This window comes from Gracilinanus agilis, chromosome 5 (assembly GCF_016433145.1).
Source record: "Gracilinanus agilis isolate LMUSP501 chromosome 5, AgileGrace, whole genome shotgun sequence".
Taxonomy (NCBI): Eukaryota; Metazoa; Chordata; class Mammalia; order Didelphimorphia; family Didelphidae; genus Gracilinanus; species Gracilinanus agilis.
In genome coordinates this window covers 21,226,504-21,252,641 of record NC_058134.1, presented here as the reverse complement: position 1 = coordinate 21,252,641, position 26,138 = coordinate 21,226,504, and the positions used below count along the sequence as shown (strand labels likewise).

Below are 26,138 nucleotides of genomic sequence, written 5' to 3'. Positions count from 1 at the left end.
GCTCCTGGAGGGCAGGGGCCACCTTCCGCCTCCTTCTGTATGCCCGGCCTTAGCCCAGTGCCCAGCACACAAGGGGGCCAGGCAAATGCCTGCTAACTTGCCCTCTATTACTTCAGAGCAAACCTTTGCCCACATCACTAAATCAGGAAGATTGCCCCACCCCGAGGCAGGAGCCCCATGGGAAGGGCCCCCCATCCCACCTCAGCCATGGGCCATCACTTACTCAACGATGCTCTCGCGGTCGGCGATGTCCCCCAGAACCATGCGCTGAATGATGCTGTTGTGTTCCTCCTCGGAGAGGTTCTTGTACGAAACCAGGGGGATGTTGTACTTGGTGGCGGGGGACGGGTCGACCCCTTGAAGCCAGGGGTGCGTCTCAATCTCCTCCAAGGAGGCTCTTCGCTTGGGGTCCCTCTGCAGCATGCGTGTGATCAGGCTGGAAAAGGACGGGACCTCTTAGACCAGACGCCCAGCAAGGGGGAGCAAAGGGACTCGTCTGAGCAGCTCCAGCTCGTGCCTGACATTCAGGAAGGGGGAGCCGAGCAGCAGACCTGATCTGGCGCACCCAAACACACCCACACAGCAGTCTCCTGAAACCAGCAATTAACTCGAGAGCAAAAGAATCTAGACTTCGTTTTTTAAAGAATTCTTTTTTGGCCACCGCGCCCTCGTGGCTGCGTAAAGCCAGTCGGGGCTCTCCCCCAGGGAGAAAGGGGACGAGGGGGCCTTGGACGACGGCCATTTGCATTGTTTGTTTTGCTCTAGAATAAGGTACAAAGTCAAATTCAAAGGATGCCTCAGAAGTCTGAGATTTCAGACAGAAGGTACCCCATACCCCCCAGCCCCCTAGACACAGCCGGGCCTCCAAGGGCCTTCCTGGGCTCCTGTGGTAGCCCCATAGGCTGAGCTGGTCTTTGGACAGGGCCTGAGAGCCAAGCCTAAGGATGGTGAAAGCCTGCCAAAGCTTCTGGGCACCCCCCTCCACCCTGGCCCACGAGGAGGCCCCACGAGAAAGCTCTCCAGCCCAGGACGCTTTCAAGAAGGTACAAAAATAGGACCCCAAAGCAGCTCTGCCACGCTGCAGGATTTCCCAACACCAGGAACCGAAGGATGGTGGTCCTACAATGTGGGTCAGATGCGTCTGCCCAGCCTGCCTCTGGCCATGGGGGACGGGCACCCCCAGAGCTGTTATACCCAGAAGCAATGAGTTCAGGCCTCCATTCTCCATAACGGACTCCCTCAGCCTCAGCGAGGGCAGGAGCTAGAAGGCACGTATGGGCGGGCGCAGGGGCGAAGGCCGCTTTAAACGGTAAAACGTCCCCTTAGATTGGCCCCAGGGTAAAGGCGCAGCACGCACCCCGCTTCCCTGGAGGGCAGGGGCTGCCTCTTCCCTTTCTCTGAAGCCTCGGGGCTTGGCACAGAGCCTGGCACACAGCAGGCTGAGGATAAATTGAACAGAACTGTCTTGTTTGGTTGGGGATGGAGCAGGGGGCTAATGAGAGTCTGCTGGGGATGGGTACAACATAGTGAAACAAAAGAGGTTTTAAAAAATCACATCATTCAAGGCCCTGGTTCTGCAGGGGAGGCTGCCAAGGGGCCCCCACACAGGACTAGCAGTCATGACCAAAACCCAGATTCCAAATTGGACATGAATGGAAACCCTTCCAAGGGCAGTTTTTTATTACTCTGGTTTTTTCCTCACACTGCAGATGGACAAGGTTCTGAGTTCCAAATGCCCACTGAAATGAACTTTTAGGGCACAGCCCATGATTACCTTGGGGGGTTCCTGTCATCCTTAATGGGATTTCTCAAGTCATTTCAGAAAAACAGAATAAAATTCTGATCTGGCAGAAAGCAGTTAAAACTAGAGAAATAATTACAGCCTTGTTGGCTGGTGATGAAACCCAGAAAAGGGTATCAAGACCCTAAGAAAAGGCAATGTGGTCCAAGCTTGTTGGACAGCCTTCCTAGAAAAGTCCAGAACGGACGCCACTGAGCTTGTCCAGCAGCAGGGGAGGCTCAGGGAATCGTGGGGCATCGCCGTCATCGAATGCCCTGATGCAGAGAAGACTGCGGGGCAACCTGGAAAGACCTGGAGGAAGTTACACGGAGGAGAAACAAGCGGAGCCAGAGGGCGCAGGATGGACACACCAGCTCTGGCCCAGACCAGGGACGAGGGTCCTGCTGGTAGAGGGAGGCCTCGGAAGGGCCGGCCTCTCCTCAATGGAAAGCAAAGCCTTCGAAGAGAGCCTTAAGAATGTGTTATTGGAAATCTGGGGGTCTTTGAACTACATTTCCCATGAACCCACTGGCTTCCTGTTGTGACACAGTGACTAGACAGGAGGATAAAACTGAGGGGCCGCTCTTCCTCTTTCTCTTTGCTTCCTACGGCAGCGTGCTGGAGCTGGGAACGGCCTAAGCTAGCACGGCACTCGTAGCTTTATTTTCTAGAGACTACGAATAAACCTTGTCAAAACCAAAATATTTTTAAAGTTATCATTTAGGAAAGGAAAACTGCCCCAGGGGTTTCCCTCACCAGGTCCACTGAGGATCACGGGCCAAGGTCCATTTAAGACGTGAATTTAAAATGGAAAACCACCAGGGCTGCAGGCAGACACACTGGCCGCACGGCAGGCTCGAGACCGTCCGATGAGCATCCGCGCAGCCCCGGGAGATGCCCAGGAAAGGACCCTGCCCAGTGCTTTGTGCCCGACAGCTTCGGACCTGCCCAGTGCTTTGTGCCCGACGGCTTCGGACCTGCCCAGTGCTTTGTGCCCGACGGCTCTGTACTTACTCTTTACATTCTTTGGAGACGTGTGAGGGGACTGTGTACTTGCAGTCCATGATCATCGTCAAGGTTTCACTGTCATTTGCTTCTTGGAAGGGGGGCTGCCCGCACACCAGCATGAAAAGAATGACTCCCAAACTCCATATATCTGGAAAGAACAGAGAAGGTTTTCAGTGGGGTAAACAGGAGGAAGCACAATGAACGTTACTTTTCTAATGTGTTCATCAATGTTAAGAATTAGAAGAACATAAAACTGCCACAAAAGCTAGACCTAAATAACCCGCCAGGAGCCCGCTGGGTCTGGGGGGCTGAGAAGAGTCCCAGGAGTGGTCCTGGCAGGCCTCCCCAGGGATGGGACGAACCCCCTCTTCTACCTAATGACAAGTGTGAAAAGTGCTGATCTGGGTTGCTTCCGGGCCCAGGGATTCAGGACCAGCTCGTTAGCCTCCTGCCCCTCCCACCCTCACGGCCGGTCACTTCCCCGTCCGTCCTCTCTTCTCCGCTCCTCGGGTCACCTTCTCTCCCGCTTCCAGGCTTTCATCGTCTCAGATAACCCGCCATTGGCTAAGGACCTCCAGGTCCCAGGGAGAGGTAACGGGTGCCCAGAGAAGTGGGCTGGGGGTGAAGGGGACCCTCGAGGCCGGGAAGGGGAGGCCCTTCAGGACCTCGTTCAAGGCAGCTAGGGACGAGGCCAAGGGGAGAAGGAAGTCCCCGACAGGCATGGAGAGGAGAGATGGCTGAAACGTGCGTGGTGGCGAGGAGGGTCCCCTGGAGCCGCCCTACCAAGGCCGCCGGGGGCAGCTGGAAGCCGCTGGAGCGCCCTGAGTTGGGCAGCAGCCGGGTGTTAGGAGAACCGGAGCTGAGACGAGAAGCGATGCCGGCCGGCTGGGCCAACAGAAGGCGATGGATGGGAGAAACGCTTCAGGAGGGGAACAGCCATGGCTGTAGCGAAGGGGGAAGGACCCCCCAAGGCCACTAACCCAGGCCATGGGGGGGGGGCTTGTTTCATGGAGCTCATCTGAGACATCATCAGTGTGGGCAGCGCCCATTCGAGAAGCCTCCTTCATGGAGGCAGACCAGTGACTTTGGGGTAACCCACAGAGTTGGAACAGCCCGAGCCACTGAGAGGTGAAGGGATGCCCGCAGCCAGGAGGTGCTAAAGGGAGGAGGAGTGGAAGCCAGGACTTCCTTACCCCACGGCCAGCCCTCTGAAGGTGCAGGCTCTACGGGCAATCTTCGTAATACACCCGTATTGAGAGAAGTTAATAAACACATGAGCACAGCTGCAGTTTACACACTGTCCTAATTCTCTGTCTGCTTCATGCCATTTGGAACGTCAGAGCCCTTCTTCCTCCTCCTCCTCCTCCTCCTCCTCAGCTAGACCAGCTAGACCCTCTCCAGCAAGAAGGGCCTGATGAGGCTCAGCCAGTCTAATACCCTCGTTTCGCTGCAGCCTTCTCTGAGGCCTCTCAAGGAAGGAAGGAAGGAAGGAAGGAAGGAAGGAAGGAAGGAAGGAAGGAAGGAAGGAAGGAAGGAAGGAAGGAAGGCAGGCAGGCACGCACAGAGCCGAGATCAGAACTCCAGGCCTTGAACTCCAAATCTCGGGCACTTTTCCAAATCCATGACGTGGTAGGAAGTTCCTGGGCACGAGGACCGTATCTTACTTCTCCTTCTGTGACCCACCATCCAGAGGGCAACACACAAAGCATACAGACGTTCACTAAATTCAGTTAATTCAAGAAGAGGCTGCATCCTGACTCCTGAGGGAGGCAGAGGACGCAGTCACTTGGGCTCAGGGGTTTCACGCTTCAGTAAGGCTCACATTGATTGTCTGTCTGGCATCCATAGGGTGAGCCCCTGGGAGCAGGGGCGAGCCAGCCCAGGCCAGGCCAGGTCAGAAGTAGCAGGTCAAAGGTTCCATGACAATGAGCCGTGGGGTCAGGGCTATTAGAAGCCACTGCACTTCGACCAGCCTAAGGGAGACAGATAATTGGCCTCCAGAGGGGAGGGTAGAGAAGAAAGAAGAAACAAAGGCCAAAAAACTGAAGTTATAGAAGGAAGGGAGTGAATGTTTGCTCTGGAGAAAAAGGAACTTAATAGCATTTGAGATGAAGCTTCCACTCGGCTGTTTCTGCCCTTTAAAGTTCTGTCGAAGGGACAAGGATCCTCAGTGAGGCTAATAAAAGCCCTCTGGACCAGACCCAAGGCAGCTTTGGAGCAAAGAAGGTGAGACTTCCTGGAAGAGCATGTATGCAAGAGCAGCCTTGGAAAGCAAGCCGGAAACAAAAACCAGGTTGGCCAAAGAGAAGTGATCTCGGATGAGAGCAGAGAGCATGTGGAATGGTGGCCGTGACCAGAGAGCCCATCCTGGAAGGAAATCATCATTTCGGATCCTTTCCTATTCATTCAGCCCCACTAGTTCCTGCCTGAAGCAGAGGATAAGGCAAGAAGCAAGGTGAACCAGCAGGGCGGGCAGGAAAGGCTTTTGGGTCCAACCAAGACAGCAAGGGTCAGGGCGCCCGAGAATGCCTTCCTCAGGGCCTTGAAGGGCCCTCATCCCTCAGAACTGGGGGGCTCACGGAACTGCCTCCATTCCTCTACAGGCACCTGGGCTTGTTGGTGTGAAAGGGATGGCTGCCTGATGGAATCACGTGAGCTGTTCTTCTGAGGAAATCTTCAGGGGACAGGGGACACAGGGTTCTGAACTCAAGGCTAGACATGAACCTCTGAGAGTGGCTGGAGTACTGTTCCATGTGATGAGCCAGTTAACCACAAGACAGTCCTTCAAAGACTTACTCTAAATGGGATAGCCAGTCTGGCCCATGAGGGAGGGATTGTTCTCTCAACTAAAGCAGAAACCCCCAAGAGGAGGGACAACCAAGATCCAGCGGAGGGTGAGCTTCTCCTGGGCTCAAGTCTGTCCATTCTGATGCCAGTCATCTCATGGTACTGCTAGAATACACATTTTCTCCCCCCTCCTCCTCCTTCTTCTCTCTCCCTGACCCTCCCCCTCTCCCTCAATCTCTCTCCCTCTTTCTCTCTATCTCATTCTCTCTCCTCTCTCCCTCTATCTGTCTGTCTGTGTCCCCCCACCCTCCCTCTCTCTCACACTCACTCACACACACATTTTAGGTGAGCAGTGAAGTACAAAGGATGAAGAATTAATGATTTCTACTTTGTACTTTTCAGAAAGTCCATTCATCCCAGTGAATCACAACCATGACAGATCTCTGGAACTTCAAAGTCTACAAAGATATTTCCACTGTACTTTTCTGAAATTCTGATTCTGAAGAAAAGTTCGGGAACATTCTTTAAATATAGCCAATGCTGCCTCTTGGGAGTTGGGTTTTTTTGAACACCCAGCTTCGCGGGAGCACACTTTGCCATTTATCCTCTTTCTCTAGGAAGCCAAGTTTCCCAAGCTCCAAAGGGGCAGATGCAGATGAAATGGGGTTTCTCTTATCCCAAATGGTCCCTATACTGTGTCATTCTGCGACTGTGCACCACTGTCTAATGAAGGCTCTTTACTAGAAGGTCGGGGCTAAGTGCCCTTTGTCTTGGCACTCATGCAGAATTCTGGGAAGATGGTGGCTTAGACGGGGCGAATCTTAAAACCTCCACACCCTTTCCACACTGAGATAGAAAAGTATGTGCTTCGAGAAGAAAGAGGACCAAATCTAACAATGGGACAGAGCAGGGGGATCCTACTGCTGGACAGCTCAAGAGGTATGCCAAGAAAAAGGCTTAAATTCTTGAACTGTTGGGTCTGAAGGTATAGAAGGGTAATCCCAGGACCCCTCCCCCACAGGCTGTGCGGAGTCTCCAGCGGCCCTGAAATCTCTGCTCGGGCGGGTGCACTGGCCCAGAGAGAGGGTCTTGCTGGCCTGACTCGGGGAGTTGAACACAAGCACTGGGGAGGTGGCTAGAGGAGAAAGCCAGAGAAACACAGCAAAAACACTCAGAAGATGGAGGCTTACATGGAACAAAACTTCAGATCTACAGCCTTCTCTACATACTGAGATAGAGAACAGAGCACTTTGAGAAGAAAGAAAACCAGGTCTAACAGCAGGACAGAACAGGGGGGCCCTACTGCTGGACAGCTCAGAGAAAATACTCCATCTTGTCCCCCCCCACACACTTTTTTCTCTTGAGGTTTTAGCCTCAGGGCACATTAAGTAATACAGACTAATCCAGGCTTAATACCATCAACTGGACAGACAAGAAGTCTTCAGAGGGCAGGGAAACTTCAACACCCCTCCCCCATAGATTGCAGAGAATGTAACTACAAACCTCCATTGCCAGCTGGGGGAAGATCTTTCATCAAAGCTCATTAAATCCATTTGACTAAACTAGCAGAACAGAAAAGGAAAAAATATGAGTAAACAACAGAAAAAGAGAAAAGAAATTACAATTGATAGCTTCTTTCCAGGAAGCGAAAAGAGAGCAAATGAAATAGAAGAGGAGGAAGCTCCAGCGAATTGGACACAGGCTTTGAAAGATCTCAAAATTCAATTAACTCAAGAACTTCAGGAACTCAGAAAGCAATCAAGAGAGGCTGAAGACAATTTGAAAAAGGAAATACATGGACTAAAACAAGAAAATAAGGTGCCAAAAGCTAAAATTGACCAGCTCAAAAATGAAACAAAGAAGGCAAAAGATGATCTTCAAAGAAAATCAGACCAGAAGGAGAAGGATGAGCAAAAAGCCAGGGATGAAATTCAGTCTTTAAAAAATAGAACTCAACAACTAGAAGCAAATTATTTCACAAGGCAGCAATATATAAAACAAAATTTAAAAAATGAAAAATTTGAGGAGAATATGAAACACCTCATTGATACAACCAAAGATCTGGAGAACAGATCTTGAAGAGACAATTTAAGAATTATTGGTTTACTGGAACGTCATGACAAAAGAAAAAGTTTGGAAATCATCCTACAGAAAATTATTCAAGAAAATTGCCCTGACATTCTTGAGCAAGAAGGAAAAGTGGAAATTGAAAGAATCCACAAATCACCTCCTATATTTAGTCCACAACTGACAACTTCCAGGAATATTATAGCCAAATTCAAAAACTACCAGACAAAGGAAAAAATATTACAAGCTGCTAAGAAGAAGCCAGTCAGATACCAGGGAACCACAGTTAGGATAATACAGGATCTGACTGCATCCACATTGAAGGACCGGAAGGCATGGAATACAATATTCTGAAAAGCAAGAGAGCTGGGTCTTCAACCAAGAATCAACTATCCAGCAACACTGACTATATTTTTGCAGGGGAAAGTATGGTCATTCAATAAAATTGAAGACTTTGAAGCATTCATAAAGAAAAAACCAGACTTAAACAGTTTGCTGCCCAAACACAGAACTCAAGAGAATCACCATAAGGTAATTGGGGGGAGGGGGTGGAGATTGGGATCTTTTCTTTAAGTGACCCAATAAGTTCAATTGATTTGTATCCCTAGAGGAAAAGAAGATATTGGTAAATATTAAAAATTGATATTATCAACAGGGTAACTAAAAGAACTTTACTTAGAGGGAACAGTGACAAATTGTATAGGATGAAATGTCAAGATATATATGTATATATATATATATTTATGTATGTGTGTATGTATAAATAGATATAAAACTAGAGGGGAAATAAAGGAGATAATGTCTTGGCACTCAAGGCATCCATCCCGACCCACATCTAGTAAGTGCTTAGTAAATACTGGCTGATAGTTGAGCCTCAGAAGGAAGTATGGTAGGTACAATAAAGGGGCCAGAGGAGATGGAGAAAATGAACACCAATTAAGAAAGAAGTAAGCACTAATTAAGCTGCCTACTAAGTGCTGGGCTATGTGTTTTACAGAGATGATCTCATTTGACTCACACCACAATTCTGGGAGGAAGGTGCTATAATGATCTCCATTTTACAGATGAGGAAACTGAGGTAGGCAGAGGTGAAGAGATTTGTCTAGGGTCACAATGTCTGTGACTGGACTTGAACTCAGGTCTTCCTTATTACAGACCCAACACTATCTGCCATGCCACTGAGCAGAAGGATAGTGATACCCTTTTGAAGGGTTTAAGGAGAAAGTTATTAAGTTCTGTATGGAATATAATGAGTTTGAGATGTCTGCAGGAAATCCAGGGAGACCGTTCGATGGCAGTCAGAAACGTAAGCCTGGAACACAGGAGAGAGAGACTGGAGCTGGACAGATACGGAGATCTGGAAACCATCTGGAGAGAGATGATAAGTGAGACTGCAGATGTTTATGAGATTCCCCCATGAGAGAGTATTAAAGGGAAAGGGTCCTGGATTCTGGGAGCCCCCAAGAGTCCCAGGAGGGGCCTGTGGGTCCATCAGGAGACAGAAGGAAGGGCCTGAAAAGAGGGAGGCTTTGGAGGAGAGGGTGACCCCCAGAGCTTAACCCAAAGACCCTCCCTACACAACCCAGCCAAAAGGTGGTCATGAAGCTACTTCTTGAAGACCTCTGGAGAGAGGAATGCTCGCTCTTGCCCTGGTAGCCTGGGGCACCCTTGGACGGTACTCAAAATTACCAAATGCTTTTCCTCTGACTTCAAGCCTAAATTGGCTCTGCCCCTGCCCCCAGTGACTCCTAGTTCTGTCCCCTCATACCCAGCAGAGCATTTTAGATTCCCCCTTCCACATCCAGGTGCCCTTCTCCAGCCCCCCATCTTTTCTTGGCCATGCTAGGTGATATCTTCCTAACATGGGTTGCCTGTCCTGAATGTGATGCTGTCCCAAGGCCCTGCCTGGAGCCCACCACATACAACAGGGCCAGCAGGCCACCATCCTGGACTGGCTTTCATCACTGTCTCCCTCCCAGCCATGAATTGTGGTGGCCTAAGCTTTATGGATGCCTTTTATTTTTACATCACAATTGCTTCTGGATCTATTCCACACCCCATTCTCCAAGCACAGATCCACCTAAGAGCCCTCCTTTGCAGCCCTAAAATATTCCTACAGAGGCTTCCTCCTTTTGCTCTTGACTCAGTTCCCACTGGGAGCTTACCACCTCGTTCCCCTCTTGCCCTTCACTCTTCTTCCCTGCTGGCTACTAAGATGCTAAACTGAAAATCCAAGTGGAGAGATCCAAGAGGCAGTTGGTGATGTTGGCCTAGAGCCTGGAAGAGAGATGGGGGGCTCACTATCTCTATCTGGGAGATATCTGCAAAGATAGGAGAACTGAACCAAGGAGAGCCAAGATCACTAAGAGGGCAAAGAGAAAGCCCTGGAAAATTCTGTCCAGCCTCAAAAAGCCATCACCTGATGCTGAGACTAAAAACAGAGAAAGAAGACTACAGACCCATTTCCCTAGTGAATATTGATGCAAAAAAAAAATCTAAATAAAAGAGATTACAGCAATTTATCATATGGATCATCCACTATGACCAGGTGGAATTTATACCAGGAATCCAGGGATAGTTCAATATGAGGAAAACTATCAGCATAATTGACTGTATCAAGAACAAAACTAACAGAAACCATCTGATTATCTTAATAGATGCAGAAAACGCTTTTGACAAAATACAACTCATTCCTATTAAAAACACTAGAAAGCAGAGAAATACATGGATCTTTCCTTAAAATAATAATAGACAGTATCTGTCTAAAACCATCAGTAAGCATTATCTATAATGAGGACAAGCTAGAAGCTTTCTCGAAAGGATCAGGGGTGTGGCAAGGATGCCCATGATCACCACTATTATTCAATATTGTTCTAGAAATGTTAGCTCTAGCAATGAAAGAAGAAAAAGAAATTGAAGGAATTAGGATAAACAACATGGAAACCAAACAATCACTCTTTGCAGATGATATGATGGTATGCTTAGAGAACCCTAAAGAATCAACTAAAAAACTAGTTGAAATAATCAACAATTTTAGCAAAGCTGCAGGATATAAAATAAACCCATGTAAATCACAAGCATTTCTATATATTACCAACAAAGTTGAGCAGCAAGAATCCAAAAGAGAAATACCATTTAGAATAAGTGCAGACTATATAAAATACTAAGGAGTCAACCTGCCAATACAAACCCAGGGATTATATGAACACAATTACAAAACATTTTTCACATAAAGTCTGGATTTAAACAATTAGAAATATAAATTGTTCATGGGTAGCCCAAGACAATATAGTAAAAATGACAATTCTACCTAAATTAATCTACTTATTCAGTACCATACCAAACAAACTACCAAAGAATTATTTCATAAAGCTAGAAAAAAATAAGAAATCCATCTGGAAGAAGAAAAGGTCAAAAATATCAAGGAAATTAATGAGGAAAAAAAATGAAAGAAGACAACCCAAGTTGTACCAGATCACAAAACTGTATTACAAAGTGGGAATCGTCAAAACAATCTGGTACTAGCTAAAAAATAGAATAGTGGATCAGTAGCGTAGATTAGCTACACAATACAGAGTAGGAAATGACTACAATAATCTACTGTTTCATAAAACCCCAAATCCCAGCTTGCGGACAAGGAGGCCCTATATCAGTGGTTCCCAAACTTTTTTGGCCTCCCGCCCCCTTTCCAGAAAAAATATTACTTAGCCCCCTGGAAATTCATTTTTTAAAAAAATTTAATAGCAATTAATAGGAAAGATAAATGCACCTGTGGCCATCACCATCCCCCGGATCACTGCAGCACCCACCAGGGAGTGGTGGTGCCCACTTTGGGAATCACTGCCCTATGTGATAAAAACTGCCAGGGAAAATGGAAAGCAATTTGGCAGAAACTAAGTACAGACCAACATTTCACACCATAACCCAAAATAAGGTAAAAAATGGGTACATAAAGGGTGACACCATAAGCAAAATGGAGGAGCATGGAATAGTTTACCTGTCATATCTATGGATAAGAGAAGAATTTATGACCAAAGAAAAGATAGAAAGCATTACCAGACATTAATTTAATAATTTTGATTACATTAAATTAAAAAAAAGTTTGTACAAACAAAACCAATGAAGAAAAAATTAGAAGGCAGAAAACGCAGGGGAAAATTTTTATAGCAAGTTTCTTGGATAAAGACCACTGCATTTCTCAAGTATATAGAGAACTGAGTCAATGTATAAGAATACCAGTCAAAGGATATGAACAGGGAACAGGCAGTTTTCAGATGGAGAAATCACAGCTACTATAGTCATATGAAAAAATGCTCTAAACCCCTAATGATTGGAGAAATGCAAATTAAAACAATTCTGAGGTACCCTTTCACACGTATCAGATTGGCTAATATAACAGAAAAGGAAAAATTGGGACACTAATATACTGTTGGCAGAGTTGTGAACTTATCCAACCATTCTTGAGAGCAATTTGGAACTATATGCAAAGGGCTATCAAACTGTGTATATCCTTTACCAAGAAATACTACTAGTAGGTCTGTAGCCCATAGATTAAAAAAAAGTTACACATTTATATACTCAAAAATATTTATATCGGCTCTTTTTGTGGTGACAAAGAACTGGGATGCCTACCAATTGGGGAATGGCTGAACAGTGTGTGTTATTTAAAATCACTTGGGATACTTGGAACTACATATATTTGTGCTGGGATACTACTGTGCTATAAGAAATGATGAGCAGGATTCTTCCAGAAAGACTTTTATGAACTGATGCAATGTGAACTGAGCAGAACCCAGGAGAACACTGCACATGTAACAAGCAATACTCCATGGTGATCAACTGTGAACGACTTAGTTATTCCCAGCAATATAAAGATTCAAGGCAATTCCAGAGAACTTGTATGAAAACGGCCATCTCCTCCAGAGAAAGAACTGATAGAGTCTGAATGCATGTCATTTTTTTTTTACTTTTTAAAAATTTTTCTTTAAAATCTCTTTAAAAAAATTATTTCACAATATGACTAGGATGGAAATGTTTTGCATGACTGCACATGTATAACAACAAAGAAAAATGTAAAACTGTTTTACATGTAATTAGAAAAAAGTATTTTTTTTTAAAAAAGATTTTTAAAAGTTCATCACCTGGCACTAGCTCTTCATCCATTTTCTCCTGAAAAAGCCTCATTTCAAAGTGTTTACTTCTCCTCCCATACATCTCAATCCCTCAATTTTCTTAGCTCTCAAAGAAGCTCTAGAAGGATTTCTTAATTGTTTAATTCAATGACCTTTCTAAGTCCTCATCACTTGAGACTGCTGGCCATCCCTTTGCCCTTTACATCTCCTGCCCCTCCTCCCCCCAGCCCCTACCCCAACTCCCTACCACGACAGTAATCTTGCCTGGTTTTCCTGACACCTGTCTGACCACTCCTCAGTCCACTCTGCTCTCTCATCATCCTTGTCCCATGCTCCATCTACAGGTGTCTTCCAAGGCTATGTTCTGGGTCTGCCCATCTCTGCATGGGACTCTCTCTCATTCGCTTCCAAGGGTTCAGTTATCATCTCTGCAGATGACTCCCACCTGGATCTCTGGATCAGCATCTTCAGAATAGGCCTCCTCTTTCCCCGACACCCAACCCTCCTTCAAACTTCCCTGTTTCTGCTGAGGACACCACAATCCTTCCTGTCACTGAGGTTTGCCACATCTGAGTCATGCTCTGCTCCTCCCTCTCCCTACAGCCCCCAACATCTCACCACTGTACCCAGAGCCTAGAATAACGCTTGTAGCATTGGCCTGCATGGCTCCTCAAAGCTGTCCTTTATAGAACCATCAAAACAATGCTTTCTAAGGCCTAGGGCTGTGCAGGTCACTCCCCTGTTCAAAAATATTCAGTGCTTCCCTATTTGCCTCTAGGATAAAATACGAACTCATCATTGAGGTGGTGAATGCCCTTCCCAGCCTGGCTCCCACCTCTTTGTCCAGACTAAGCCCAAACTATGTCCTTTTACATTGTGGCTCTCTAAGTTTTAGTCAAGCTGGAATCCTACGTTCTCTGCACTGGACATGGGAGGTCTCTCAGAGCTGTCTTGTTAGGCATCACATCCCCCTCAGGTGCTTTCTCCTCCTTGAAGACTCTTTCCTGATCCCCACTCCTGAGCCTTCCCTTCTTGTCGGAGGCCTCCCGCACTTGGATTCACTCATGTTCCTAAGCGGCAACTATACTCCCTAGTAAACTCTGGGAGGGCAGAGCCTCACTGACTCTTAGTGACTACTTGATGTGGGTTGAACTGAATCCATCTGTAAAAGCCTAATTTATCACTGTAGTAAGAATTAATCCATTTACTTAGAAGTTTAAAACAGTCCACGGCATGGCTCAATACCCATCTGCCTATCTCCTCTAGGATCCAGCCCCCAAATTTAAGAGCAAGATGAACTGTTCACCTTTTGAGAAAAGGAAAAGAATGGGGTAATGGTTGGGGGAGGGAGAGCTAGAAACTCGCTGTCAGACAGCACCAGTCCCCAAGATCAGGTCAAGATTGACATGCTGGCCACCAAAGGATCTCCGAATCCCATGGAAAAGCACGGAACAAGCTGAACAGAAGAGGACAGGATGTCTCCTGGGCAGGAGACCTGGCAAGACCCTCTGTGGTCCACTCTGCTTTTCTTCCCCCAAGCTGGATCTTATGTTGTTGTTCTCACTGTTGTAAGTAATGCTGTTACAACAACAATATAACACCTCTATGAGGCTAATTTATTCCAAAACAAACTTCCACTTCTACTTGTGCTTCATGAGATCCAACTTGGGGGAAAAAACCCTCTCCATGTCCATGGAAACCAGAGAGCTTCTATTCCCTCCCTGCCCCGCAAACAAAAAGGAGCCACCACAGTGGCAGAAATGGCTCCTAGGTTCACAGGATGACCACAAAGTCAAGTGCTCTCACTCCATTTACCAACATCTGAAAATTCCCCTTGCCATGGTAGGAGAGAAAGTGTTCCTTTGCAGGTTCTAAAAGCCCACATTTTCTCTACTCACTCACTACCTGTACGACCAGTTTCCTTGATTTCCCCTCTGCAGTGGTCTCTGGATCTTGTCCAGCTTTACAACTATGAGAACCCCTGTGAATTGGGCTTTCAAGAGATGGCCCACTTGGCTTTCCATGAAGGCTGAAGTCAGTAGTCTTAGCTCTGTCCTTATTCACCTTGCGACCCTGGAGCCTCTCCTCTCATTTTCCATCCATGAGCATTCTCCAGGAGTCCATGGCCACCTTCTCCACTGACTTTGCCCTTCAGAAACTCATCCATTTTCGTGTCTCTTAACTGCCAACAATGACTCTGCCTCCTAGATGGCTCCATCCTGGCTCTGCCATGCTGGGCTCCAAAACAAAATTCAGCCTCTCCCAGAATCACTCTGCTCTCCCCCGACCTCTCCTGTCTTTGTCAGCCTATCCTCCACACCGGGAAGGCCTCTTGAATTCCCTTCCTCCCATCTAGTATCCTCTTGGCCATCATCTCTTCCTCTCCATCTTTGCTATCATCTTAGGTCCACCCATCAGTCAGCTGATCCAGAAAGATGTTTTAGGGGCCTACTGAGTGCCAGGCACTGTCTTTACCCTCAAGGAGCCAATGATCTAACGGGGAGAGAACGCATGACCAACTCCCACCCGATGCCTGCTGTAGCCCCCGATGGCCGTTTCGGACTCTAAAGCCCCTCGCTTCCTTACTCCCCACTGGGCCAGCTCACCTAGCACCAGCTCTCTTAGGAGGGCAGTGGCTTGATATTCCTAGCCCGTGGCACAATTTGTATCTGCACCTATACTTTCAGCAGGGTAGAGAATGCCCTCCGCTTGGCAGCCAGAGGCCTACCCTCCATCCCCTCCACGACAGGCCTCTCCTTACATGTCCTGGGCTCAGGGGGGGCTCAGTGTTTGCTGGCATTAAGCGAGTAACTCACCTGACATTTGGCCCAACGTTTCCTGAATATACCACCCACTTACGCTTGTGGCCCTTCCTTCCTGACGTTGCCCGCTTCAGAAAGGAGAGGTCCTCCCCTCACCCCTACACTCATCCATGAGCAGACAACACATGGCGCTGGGTCAGGAGATTCCAATTCTCCTCTGATACTTATTAGCTGGGTGATCCTGGTTAAACCACAAAACTCCTCTAAGCCTCAGTTTCCTCATCTGTAAAATAGGGACAATAAAATGAATCATGTTTCAGGGTACCCAATGGTGTTTTTATAACTTTCAATATCTGCTTCTCTGCTGGGTTGTCCCTGGTTCTCTCTACCCCACACTTGCCCCAGTTACAAGCATTTCTCATATGCCTGGGATCCCCTGCCTCAATGCTCCACTCTCATTATTTGGTTTCTCTCATTTGTGGAAATAGTGACAGCATCCCACCACATTATTAGGGCACAGCCGCACTCTCAGGAATATGTGGGATCTTCCACAGTGACATATCCCTCACTCAGTGCATCCCCCAAGTCTGAGGCTTTAGTAAAGACAGAAAGGATACAAATCTTCAATACTCTGCTGTGGAAAGGACCGACCATGCATCCTCAATGGCAAAGGGAAGAGTCTGCCTTCTAGGCCATGTGCAAAATTAATAAAAATGATAATGAACTAGAGCACAAATGTTCAGTGGCAACTATCTCCCTAAAACTCTTCAAGCCAGCCAAACCTAAGTCTTAATTTTCACATTCACGCACAGTCACCAGTTAGTTCTGTCCATCAATGTCTTCCTCAAGCTCTCTCGGCATGCCCACTAGCAATGAGAAATCAAGAGAAAACTACAACAAAGAGGGGGAAGGAAAAGCACACTTACCACAGCACCCTCAGTCACTACTGTTTCCAGCTGAGCCAAAGAATCTCTGAGAAATGGAAATGGTGGGAAAACAATGAAAACCCTTGCCCTACTACAATTAATCTGGGAAACCCTGAGAATTCTTGGACCCAACCTGGGGAAGGTGATCAATCTGAGAGTGGGCAGACAGCTTTTTACTCAGAAGCTGTCCATCTTTGAGCCTTTTAATTTTCTGTTGGGTCCCTTTTGTCTTTAGGTTATTTTGTACCTCCACACAATATCTCTTTTACAAGGAGTCTAAGAAGAGACAGAGAAAAGCCATCCAATTCCTCTACTCCTTAGCAGCTCTGATAAAATGGGCCCTGGGCCAAGGCTGGGCAGGCTCCTCCCAAGTTAGATGAAGGGGATTATTAAAATTGAGAATCCTGGTGCCTCAAACCCAATGGCCCATTTCTATCAAAACACAGAAAATTGTCCAGGATGGCACTTCTTATCTTTCAGTTTGGGAGGGACAAGGTTAAAAGTGCTGGCTAAATGGAATTCAAAATATTTTCCTAATAGTTTTGAAATTAATGTTCCAGGTATTGATTATTTGTTGAAGTTATGATGTGAAATAATAAAGATGCCTCATTATAGCCTGGAGGTGACCCTGGGTTTTTAAATTTTTTTTTTTATTAAAACCCTTACTGTGTATTGGTTCCAAGTTAGGAGAGAGATAAGGGCTAGGCGATGGAGTGAAAATGGAAAGCTTGCTGTATGATTTCAAGATCAAGTCTGGCCTGGATGGAGAGAAAGGAATAAACCTCCCTTCCTGTCTTATTTCTGCAGAGGTGGAGAGCTGTGAAGTGACCAGAATTTCTCTGACTCAACAAATCCTAGGGGGTCCCTACTACCTTAAGGGTCCCATTGAAGCTCCCATTTAAAGTTCATGACATGCTTCCAAACCTACAGTTCCAGACTGACTCCTCTCCACACTGGCCATAGTTCAGTCAAGTTAAACAGCTAGTCTTCATGGGACTCGGAATAACCCCCCCTTCTCTGAAAGGTCCTTAGAGCCCCACATCTCTTAGTTCGGCTAAGACGTCCCCCTACCACAGGAGACTTTCCTCATCTTCATGGCAGGTAGTGACTCTCCCCAACATTATTCTGCATTCATGTTCTAGCTATTTTGTGCCCTTATCTGGGCACTCATCTCCCCCCACAGAATGTAATTTCCTTGAGGATAAGGGCTGGTTCATTTTTGACTCTGTAGGCTCTGCCCCTAGTTAAGAACCAAACATTAAATGGACTCCCAGAATAATCCCAACCACAATAATGAAGAGACAAGGGACCTTGGATGTACCAAGGCCTATGATGCCACTTTTGCCCCTACCATCCTTGGGCTACCTGATAGGCGTGACCAAGACATACAAATAAACCATTTCCTATTCTTGGTTCTAAGCACGGGTTCTATATGAGTGCCGGTGGGGTCCTGAGAATTCTATGAAGCCCCAAAAGAGGAGGTGATTTGCTGAATGGGAGCCATGTTTTATTAATATACAGCCTGGAATTGCCCTTGTAAACACTGTCAAACCTATTAGGCAAAGGAAGCAGCATCAAGCCCAGGCTCTGGCCTCTGGGGTGGCCCTTCTCAGCTGGAGGAAGGGGGACTTGAGGAGCTCTCACTAGTCTGACGGGAGTAACATTTCTAATAAAGCATATTTGTATTTTTTCTGGCATACATTAATAACCTGAGGATTTTGTGGTTTGGGTAATGAAGAGAGTCCAGTGAAGTAGGCAGTCCATTGACAGAAGCATTTTAAGGATTAATACTCAGGCATGACTTGGCTTGGCAATATGCCCACCTCAGCTCCTGTCTATGTCCCCTAGTCTAGGGTGGAGGAGGGGGGCAGACAGGAAGGATGCCACCCCCACAGGAAGGGCCTTTTCTCCATTCTCATCATGGAGGTGTGGAAGACCAAGGGGCCAGCTCTTCCTTGGGACCCTCTGAGGCCTGAGCTGCCCAAACTTCTGATAACCCTGTGCTGGTGTTTCTAACCAGAGAAGACTTCCCTGACAGACTTCTATTACAGATCCGTAACGAGATCTAGCGGAAGCCCAAACACCTCCTCTAACAGGCAGAGAAGGAGAAAGGCAGGCTGGATGCTTTTGTACTTTATTCAGATACTAGCATAAAGCCCAAGATTTTTATACTTCAGGAAAAAACACTTTGGAAAACTGCTTGTCTTTCCTCAAAAGGCACCTCTACAGCCAAGAGACGGTGGGAATAGAATCAATGTAACTCGAGTTTTAGGAGCTGTCAAAAAGTTAAAATTCAGTTGAAAAAGCATGGCTTTAACCCTTTTTAAGGAAGGAAACATCAACAGTATCGAAGGAGAAACTACCAATCTACCGAAAAAAAAGGATTTCATGATTCCAGCACCTACACTAGAAAACGCTTGGAGATTTAAAATTTGGCACCAAATCTGCCCCAGTTCCAGTTTTCTCCCCCTGGACATATCTTTATTTATTCATTTTTATTGTCATGCAAAACACATTTCCATATTGAGCTGTTGTAAGAGCACATTCATACAGAACCAAAACCACCAGACGTGTCTTCAAGCAAAGGAGACTGGTACGCTGGGGGATGGTTTTAGCTCAGCCCTTGATAAAAACTGAAACTGGTCTGAACGAATGTATTAGGCTATGATGAGATGCTGGGCATCTGCCTCAGTTTCCTCTTCAACAAAAGAGCTGTTGTGGAGATAAGAAGAAATCACGATTCAGGGTCAGACCTTTATCTCTCGTCCCCTGGATCGTTACAACTGCTCCTAACCGATCTCCCGAACCCCTCGAATCCACCCTGGTCTAGCTGTGTCAGACGGTCCCTGTGATGTGATGGTCAAACACAAACTCAGACTACATGGAAAGCTCCATCTTTTCTCCTGAGAGCCTTTAAGGGTGAAATGCCCACCCCTGGCGCACACACACGCCACGCACACACACAGACACACGTGGGGCTGGAGGTGCAGCTCCGAGAAGATGAGTGGCTGGATGGCTGATGAGCTCCCCAAAGAGGGAAGCTTTGATGGAGGAGCCCTTGCTGCTGGGGATCAGGAAGGAGGAGAAATGGGAGAAAGCAGGAACTCTCCCTATAACAGTCGCTAACCTGTGCTGCCTCTCACATCTAAGATCAGGGGTGCCTGCGAGCTCAGAGGGGTTCTCACTAGTCCCCAGTCACACAGCCAGAACATGCCTGAGGCAAGGAGGCAACCCAAGCCTTCCCGACTCCGGGACCAGCTTAGGTGCCTCTTTATTGGAGGAAAAGAAAGATTTGGGCCACCAGAAACAAAATCAGAAAAGAAAAGAAGACACATAGAGAAAAAGTTACAGACCAAAGAATTTACCTGGGAACCTCCTTGTCCACAGTGGACCCGGCAGGCGCCAAAGGGGATGGATGGACTTTTTTCAGAACAGCATCAAAATGCCATGAAAACAAAGGTAAAAAGAGAGCGAGCCAAAGATTTCTGGAGCAGCATAAATTGTCACACACACACACACACACACACACACACACACACACTCTGGGGGCAACTTCAGTGTCCAATAATAAGGAAATGGTTCAGCCAAGAAAAGCGCTTTAAATATCATCTAAAATATATTTACATTTACAAAACGCTTTATAAAATCACTTCATTTGCATCTTAGGACAGCTCTGCAGTCATAGTACATGATGTTATTATCCCTATTTTACAAATGAGAAAAATGACACACAGACGGGTTACGGGTCTTGCCCAGGACCCTGCGTCTGGGGCAGAATCTGAACTTGGGTCTTCCTGAGCCCCCTGGCAGCCAGGGTTGGACTCAGCCCTGCAGGAGGGGGTCCACAGACCTGGGTCAGTCTCTGGCCCCCTCCCCCAAGGGAGGCTCATGCTTCTCTAAGCCATCTCTCCAGCGCTGGCAGCATCGGCCCAGCTTCCTCCCCGCCAGGGGCTGGGTGGCTTCCCTTTCAGACCCTGCCTGGCTCCGAGGTCCCACCGTTTTCCAGACAGCTGAAGCTCCCTCACAAAAACTTTTTACACTTTACTATTTCAGGGGGAAATCTTTCAAGTGGATGCCACATGGCCTCCCTTTCTTAAGCAGGCCGCCAAGAGTGGGACGTCTGGGTGGGTCGGGGTCTTCCTCCTCGGCAGGCAGAGGCCGGGAAAGGGAGGGGGGCTGCGTCTGGACAAAGGAGGCTTCCCTGGCGCTGGGCACTCGCAGGCCAGCCTTTGCTTGACCTGACTGTAGAGCATGGCTCTAACCAAGATCGATGCTCTCCGGCAAGGCGTCCCAGTGGTCTGCTCCTGACCCACCGAGGGGAGGCAAGCGGGCCCTCACCAGACCTCCCAGACCATCGTCCTCCTCCTCGTTTTCTTCAGTTGACGGCCGTCCGGTGCGTGCCTTCCACGCTTGGTCTGCCTCCTCTTGGACCAGGCTCTTCTCAGCAGCTGCTTCCCACGGGGGTGGGGGACAAGCCATGACACTGGAGGGGCTCTCCGGCCAGAGGAGGAGGCTAGGAGGCCAGCCCTGGGAGGCAAAGGAGGAGCCGCAGAGGGGCCTCCCTCTGTAAACATTCTAGAAGGATCCTCCCAGGAAGTCAATTATCTCTAACAGAACCAATGAAGCCACAGCCACGGCCACCTGACCCCAATGGACACAGCTAGATCCCCGCTGAGAGTCCGGATCCTGGAAGACCTGTTTCCTCCCCTCAGAGCAGGGTCCAGAAGCCTCCTCCTCCATGCAGCCAGCCCTGCTTTCTCACCTGAAATCGCTAAGATCACGTCCTGTATTAGGAGAAGGCACAGAACCTCGATGGTCAGTCGAGAGAGCCCAGTTCAGCTGTGGGTGCTAAAGACGGTTCCGATTTGGTCCTCCGTGACTTCCGAATGTCATAAAAAACAAGTGGGCCGGAGGCTGCAGCCCCCAAGCAAGATGGGTCAGAGCCTGCCCCGGGCAGCAGGGGAGACGCCCAGGCTGAACAGGGGCTCTTCCCAGGGCCTCGGCTTGACACGGCCTGGAGGAGGGTCCGCAATCGGCCGAGAGTCGCCTCTTCGGGGCACGTTTCTCCGGAGAGCCCTGCAGAATTCGGCCAGAGGAGAGCGGCGAGGCAGGCCCCGGCGCCGAGTGCGAGGGGCCCCGCGAGATGGGACCGAGGCTGGGAACCATGAAAAGCACGAGGGAGCGCCGGAGTCCCTCCTCACTCTGGGACTCGTTTGGGCTCTGCTGGTGCCGATGAACGCAAAGGGGAAAAGCTGCAGAACTGTGGGCCAAGCGAGAGCCCTCGGACCCCGGCTCCCCTCGGGGCTCCTTCCAAACGGGGCGCCCAAAGAGCCGTGACGCCTTCCCCCGCGCTCTGGTTTCCCTGGAAACAGATTCTGCCACCCCGAGCCCTGCCCGGCCGGCGCCATCCTCCTCCCATTTCTGCCTCGGCCGCGCACACACGCGTGTGCACGCACACACGCACACACACTCACGCTCAGCTACGCCCAGAACGTGCACAAGCTTCTGCCTGTGGGTCTAACGTCTCCCACAACCACCAGCCAACCTCTCTGGGTTCTGAGGGCCTCCCCGCCGGGCTGGGGTCCCCCCTGCGCCCCCGTGCCAAGAAGGGCAGCTTCTTAGCGGGGCGCCTGGATCGTGACTGCAAAACGCGTCTCCTGATTTCCCTACAATTCGCTTTCTTTGTGATTCCACGAAGGCCCCACGAGCACCCCCAAACCAGCTCCCGGCGGGCCTCTGAATGGCGGGGGGCCTCCGACCAGGAGCGGGCCGCACCCCAAGGGCGCGGGAGGGCTGCCCCAGAACCGCCCAGGCTGACAGCACCGAACCCCCAAAAAGACTACGGCCACGTGAGAGGTGTTTTACGTCGCTGCTTTGGAAGCGGAACCCCCCGAAAACAGGACAGAGCACGGCCACGCGAAGGCCGCGCCAACCACTGGGCTCTCGATCCGTGTGCAGGGCGGCCCGGCCGCTCAGCCACCCCTCAGGAGTCGCCGCTTTTGACTCTCGCACCCAGGACCGCGCCTGCTCCGGCTCTCACAAAGCGGCCCTTGGGAACAGGCTCAAAGTCTGGGTGAGATTCAGCGTCTATTAAGTCTTTATCAAAGGATTGCAGTCCCCAAGCAAAGCGCTGCCTTCACGACGCCTGGGGCCACGGACCCCCCAAGGGCTGCACGAAGAACCCGAGAGGAGAGCCCGGACAGACAGACGGTCCTCCTCTTTGTGGGGACCCCGCAGAGGGCGAGAAGCTCAGGAGCGCCCAAGCACGGCCTGACCTGCAGGGGAGAACCCGGCCATCGGCTAGGACGGCCAGGGGCGATCTTGAGCTCGGCGGGGTCAAAACTCACCAAAAACCCGAGCCTAACTGGGGGGGCGGCGTCACCTGGAGAAAAAAACGTAATTTCACAATGTTTATAGTTTAAATAACAAAACAGTATCTTAATATGTAACTGAATTTAATAAGCCAAAACAGGTAAACGAATAGAGGTGGGATTGTCATCTCTTGTCACGGTGTCTACACTCCAGCGCAGAAACGTTCATCCTCGGCGCGCGGCCCTGAGCTTCTCCGAGCACTTCTCCGCGTGCTTCTCCGCGTGCTTCTCCGCGTGCTTCTCCGCGTGCTTCTCCGCGTGCTTCTCCGAGCGCTTCTCCATGTGCTTCTCCGTGTGCGGCCACCTGTGCCGGCCCGTGTCGCAGGCCTGCCATCACCGAGCCAGGAGGACGATGTACCCAGTGGGGGAACCAATTAGGAAACAGTGAAATGGTTCTGGCAAGAGGCCGGGAGGGCCTGAAACGGGAGCGCAGCGGGAGCCCGTGGCAGGGACCAAACCCAGCTGGCCAAGGAGGGAAGTTTCTACGGCCAGATCGAGCCCTCTGAGCCCCTCCGAGCCCTCCGAGCCCCTCCGAGGCTGCTCTACACATCCGCAGGTTTCCCTGATCTTCGGGAGGAAGCGGGGAGCGCTTTTCCCCCAAGTGCTGGTGGAGACGGGCCCAGCAGGTCCCTCGGGGCCGAGACCTCCATCTCCCCACACCGTGGGCAGTCGCAGAGCTTCTCTCGGGCCACGTCAGGCCTGGCATCCCCCAGGGCGGGCATTCAGGGTCGGAGCCCACCCAGCCGCCCCCTTGTCCCAACGCCCGGGGGCGCTGCCCGCCTCGGTTTGGCTCCTGAGGAAACAAGAGGCGCCTTCGGAGCCAGGCAGGCGTCTGCACAGATTTCCCCTCTTTACTTTCCGGACGTCCCCAGCGTTGAAGGGCTCCCCGCAGGCTCTCGGGGCTCTGTGACGGAGCGGCTCAAGCCGAGAAGCCCTCCGGCCTGTGTGCCACCCGCCCTCAGCGCCCCCCTGGCTCCGGGTCCGAGGGCCCTGCTGCCAAGCCCCTGCCTAACACCCACAGCCCGTTCCACCTCCAGGCCTGCTCAGGATGCGGCTCGAGGGGAGCCCCTGCCCGGACCTCCACCCACTGGGCTCGGCTTCCTTTCATGTTGGTACATGAACGCAGAGTACCAACAGCCCCTCTTCACAGGCCCCCCCAGATGGGCATCATCCCAAGGACCACAGTTTCTTCCGGGGGTGTCACGAAGCCCTCTGAAATCTGGCTCGCAGTGGATCCTGGAAGCCGGGGGACTGGATTGGAGACCCGCAGATCTTGGGGTCCCCCAGCCGGCTTCGACTCCCGGGGGGCCAAAGACAGAATGCTCCCAAACAGAGGGGCCGGCACAAATAGGAGGGAAAGCTCGCAGGGAAGGATGCAGACGGGGAAGCACCGTCCGGGGTCCCACAGCCCCCTTCTGCCCGCTCTTCCGCCTCTGAGCCCAGCTGTCCAGACCCTCCGCTGCCTCTCCTGCAGCTCTTCTTAGGGGCTCGCTGGGGGCCGTTGGCAGAAGTCCGGGGGGCCTGGGGGGAGCAGGACAAGCATCAGAGGCCTCGGGTTCCCAGGGGAGACGGCCGGCAGAGGAGGGGGCCTGAGACCCTCCAAAGACGAGGGCTGGGGTCAGCCGCCGCCTGGCCTTGTGCTGAGAAACGTCGGGCCCCGTGGCGCGGCGTGATGTCTGGAAGGTTGTCACATGACAGCACCCCCTACGGGAGGAACCCCAAAGCCTCCGTACTGCGAGGCTCGAGGGCATCCCAAGCAACACGGAGACTTCTCTAACGTCCGTGTCTGCTCTCGGGCCACAGAAAAGCCTTCTCAGCGACCCCCCGGCTCCCGGCGGCACCCCGACCGATATGTAGAAGGGCCTCCCGGGCGATCCACGCCTCAGGAATGGGACAGCCACAAGGGCTCGACGGGGACCCCACCGGGGTGACCGGGAGGCTGAGGGCGCCTGGAGGGAACCTATCGCGGAGGCTTCGGCCCTTGCGCTCGCTTCTCTCACGTCGTCTCTGCCACGGACGACTGCAGAAGCACCGGCCGGGGAGAGCCGCACAAGAGCACCTCGGACACTCGCTGGCCGGCACTTAACCCCCGTTTCCTCACCAGAAAATGGGGGTGACGACAGGGTTTCTGGTGAGTGCGTAGACAAGGGGCAGAGAGCTCCTTGCAGACATTTTCTACCTGCTTCTAGGGGCGAGAACGTAAGCTCCGCGAGGCCGGGGACGGTTTCTCTTCCGTCTCCAGAGGCACAAGCTAAAGGGGGCGCCTCTGGCCGGACAGGCCGGCTTCCTGCCTCTGACTCACAATGGCTGTGTGGCTGAGGGTGTCTCACTGAACCTCTCTGTGCCAGGCAACTCTCTGAGAGTCCAAGGTGCCCAACGGTGCCAATCTGCATCAGAAGAGGGAAGGGGAAGGAAGCAATGGAGCATTTATTAAGTGCTGGCTACGTGCTGGGCCTTGGACTAAGCCTCGGACAAATATTCCTGCCCTTGAGCCTCACAACAGCTGGGGGGGTGAGTGGTGGGGGCTCTTATTATGCCCATTTTACAGTTGAGGAAACTGGAGACAGTCAGAGGTGAAGAGCTGTGCCCAGGGTCACTTGAGGCTGGATCTGATCTCAAGCCCACCTGACTCCAAACACTGTGGCACCCCCTTGCTGCCAAAGGAGAAGCCCTCTCCCTGGGGAGCCTCCCACACAGATACATCTTGAGCCTAAACCCTTTGGGGGAGCTGACTTGTAGCCGGGGAGGCTGGGGGAAGCCTCCTGGCAAAGGCCTGGCCAGTGGAAATGGGGGCCAAAGATGGGCAGTGGGGAAGAGGGCACGAGCCCCCGAACTTTGCCTCTGGGAAGGCTGGGTACCCACTTACTGGAGCCCCCAGTGGAGGGAGCCACCCCCGGCCCATCTCACAGGCCTGTCCAGAGGAAAAGGGCCAGTAAAGTGCCACCTAGGATTACTGTTCTCCAAGCCGACGTCAACCTGACATCACGAACTCCCAGTGAGGAGACTCCAAACCACTGCAGTTGTCTCCCCCGGGTCACCAAGGGGTAACCCCACATGAGACGAGGGGGACCCCCAGAGCCTGACCTCCGCTTGGGCCTGGTTTGCCTCCTGGGGCCCTGCGTTCTGACTGCAGCGGCGCTGCCACCTTGGGAAAGCGCCCAAGACGCGGGACGCTCAGCGCCCTGCCCCTCTCTGGATTTCCAATTGTAAATCGTGGAGGACGGCGGCAGTGCCCGGGCGGCCCAGAGGAGCCCCCTCTGATCACTTTAGGGGGTCTGGTTCTGTGCTGTTTCTGGCAGGAAGTA

At 50.5% G+C, this 26,138-nt stretch overlaps 1 protein-coding gene across 1 annotated transcript in view; it reads right to left on the bottom strand.

Annotated features, from left to right (window-relative positions):
• Window positions 1-26,138, bottom strand: part of SNRK (SNF related kinase) — a 35,564-nt gene that overhangs the window by 8,278 nt on the left and 1,148 nt on the right. Inside the window, exons 2-3 of the mRNA XM_044677601.1 lie at window positions 2,795-2,936; window positions 224-436 (exon numbers count right to left, since the gene is read on the bottom strand). Of these exons, the coding sequence (XP_044533536.1) occupies window positions 224-436; window positions 2,795-2,936 (355 nt within the window). The remainder of the gene's footprint in view (window positions 1-223; window positions 437-2,794; window positions 2,937-26,138) is intronic.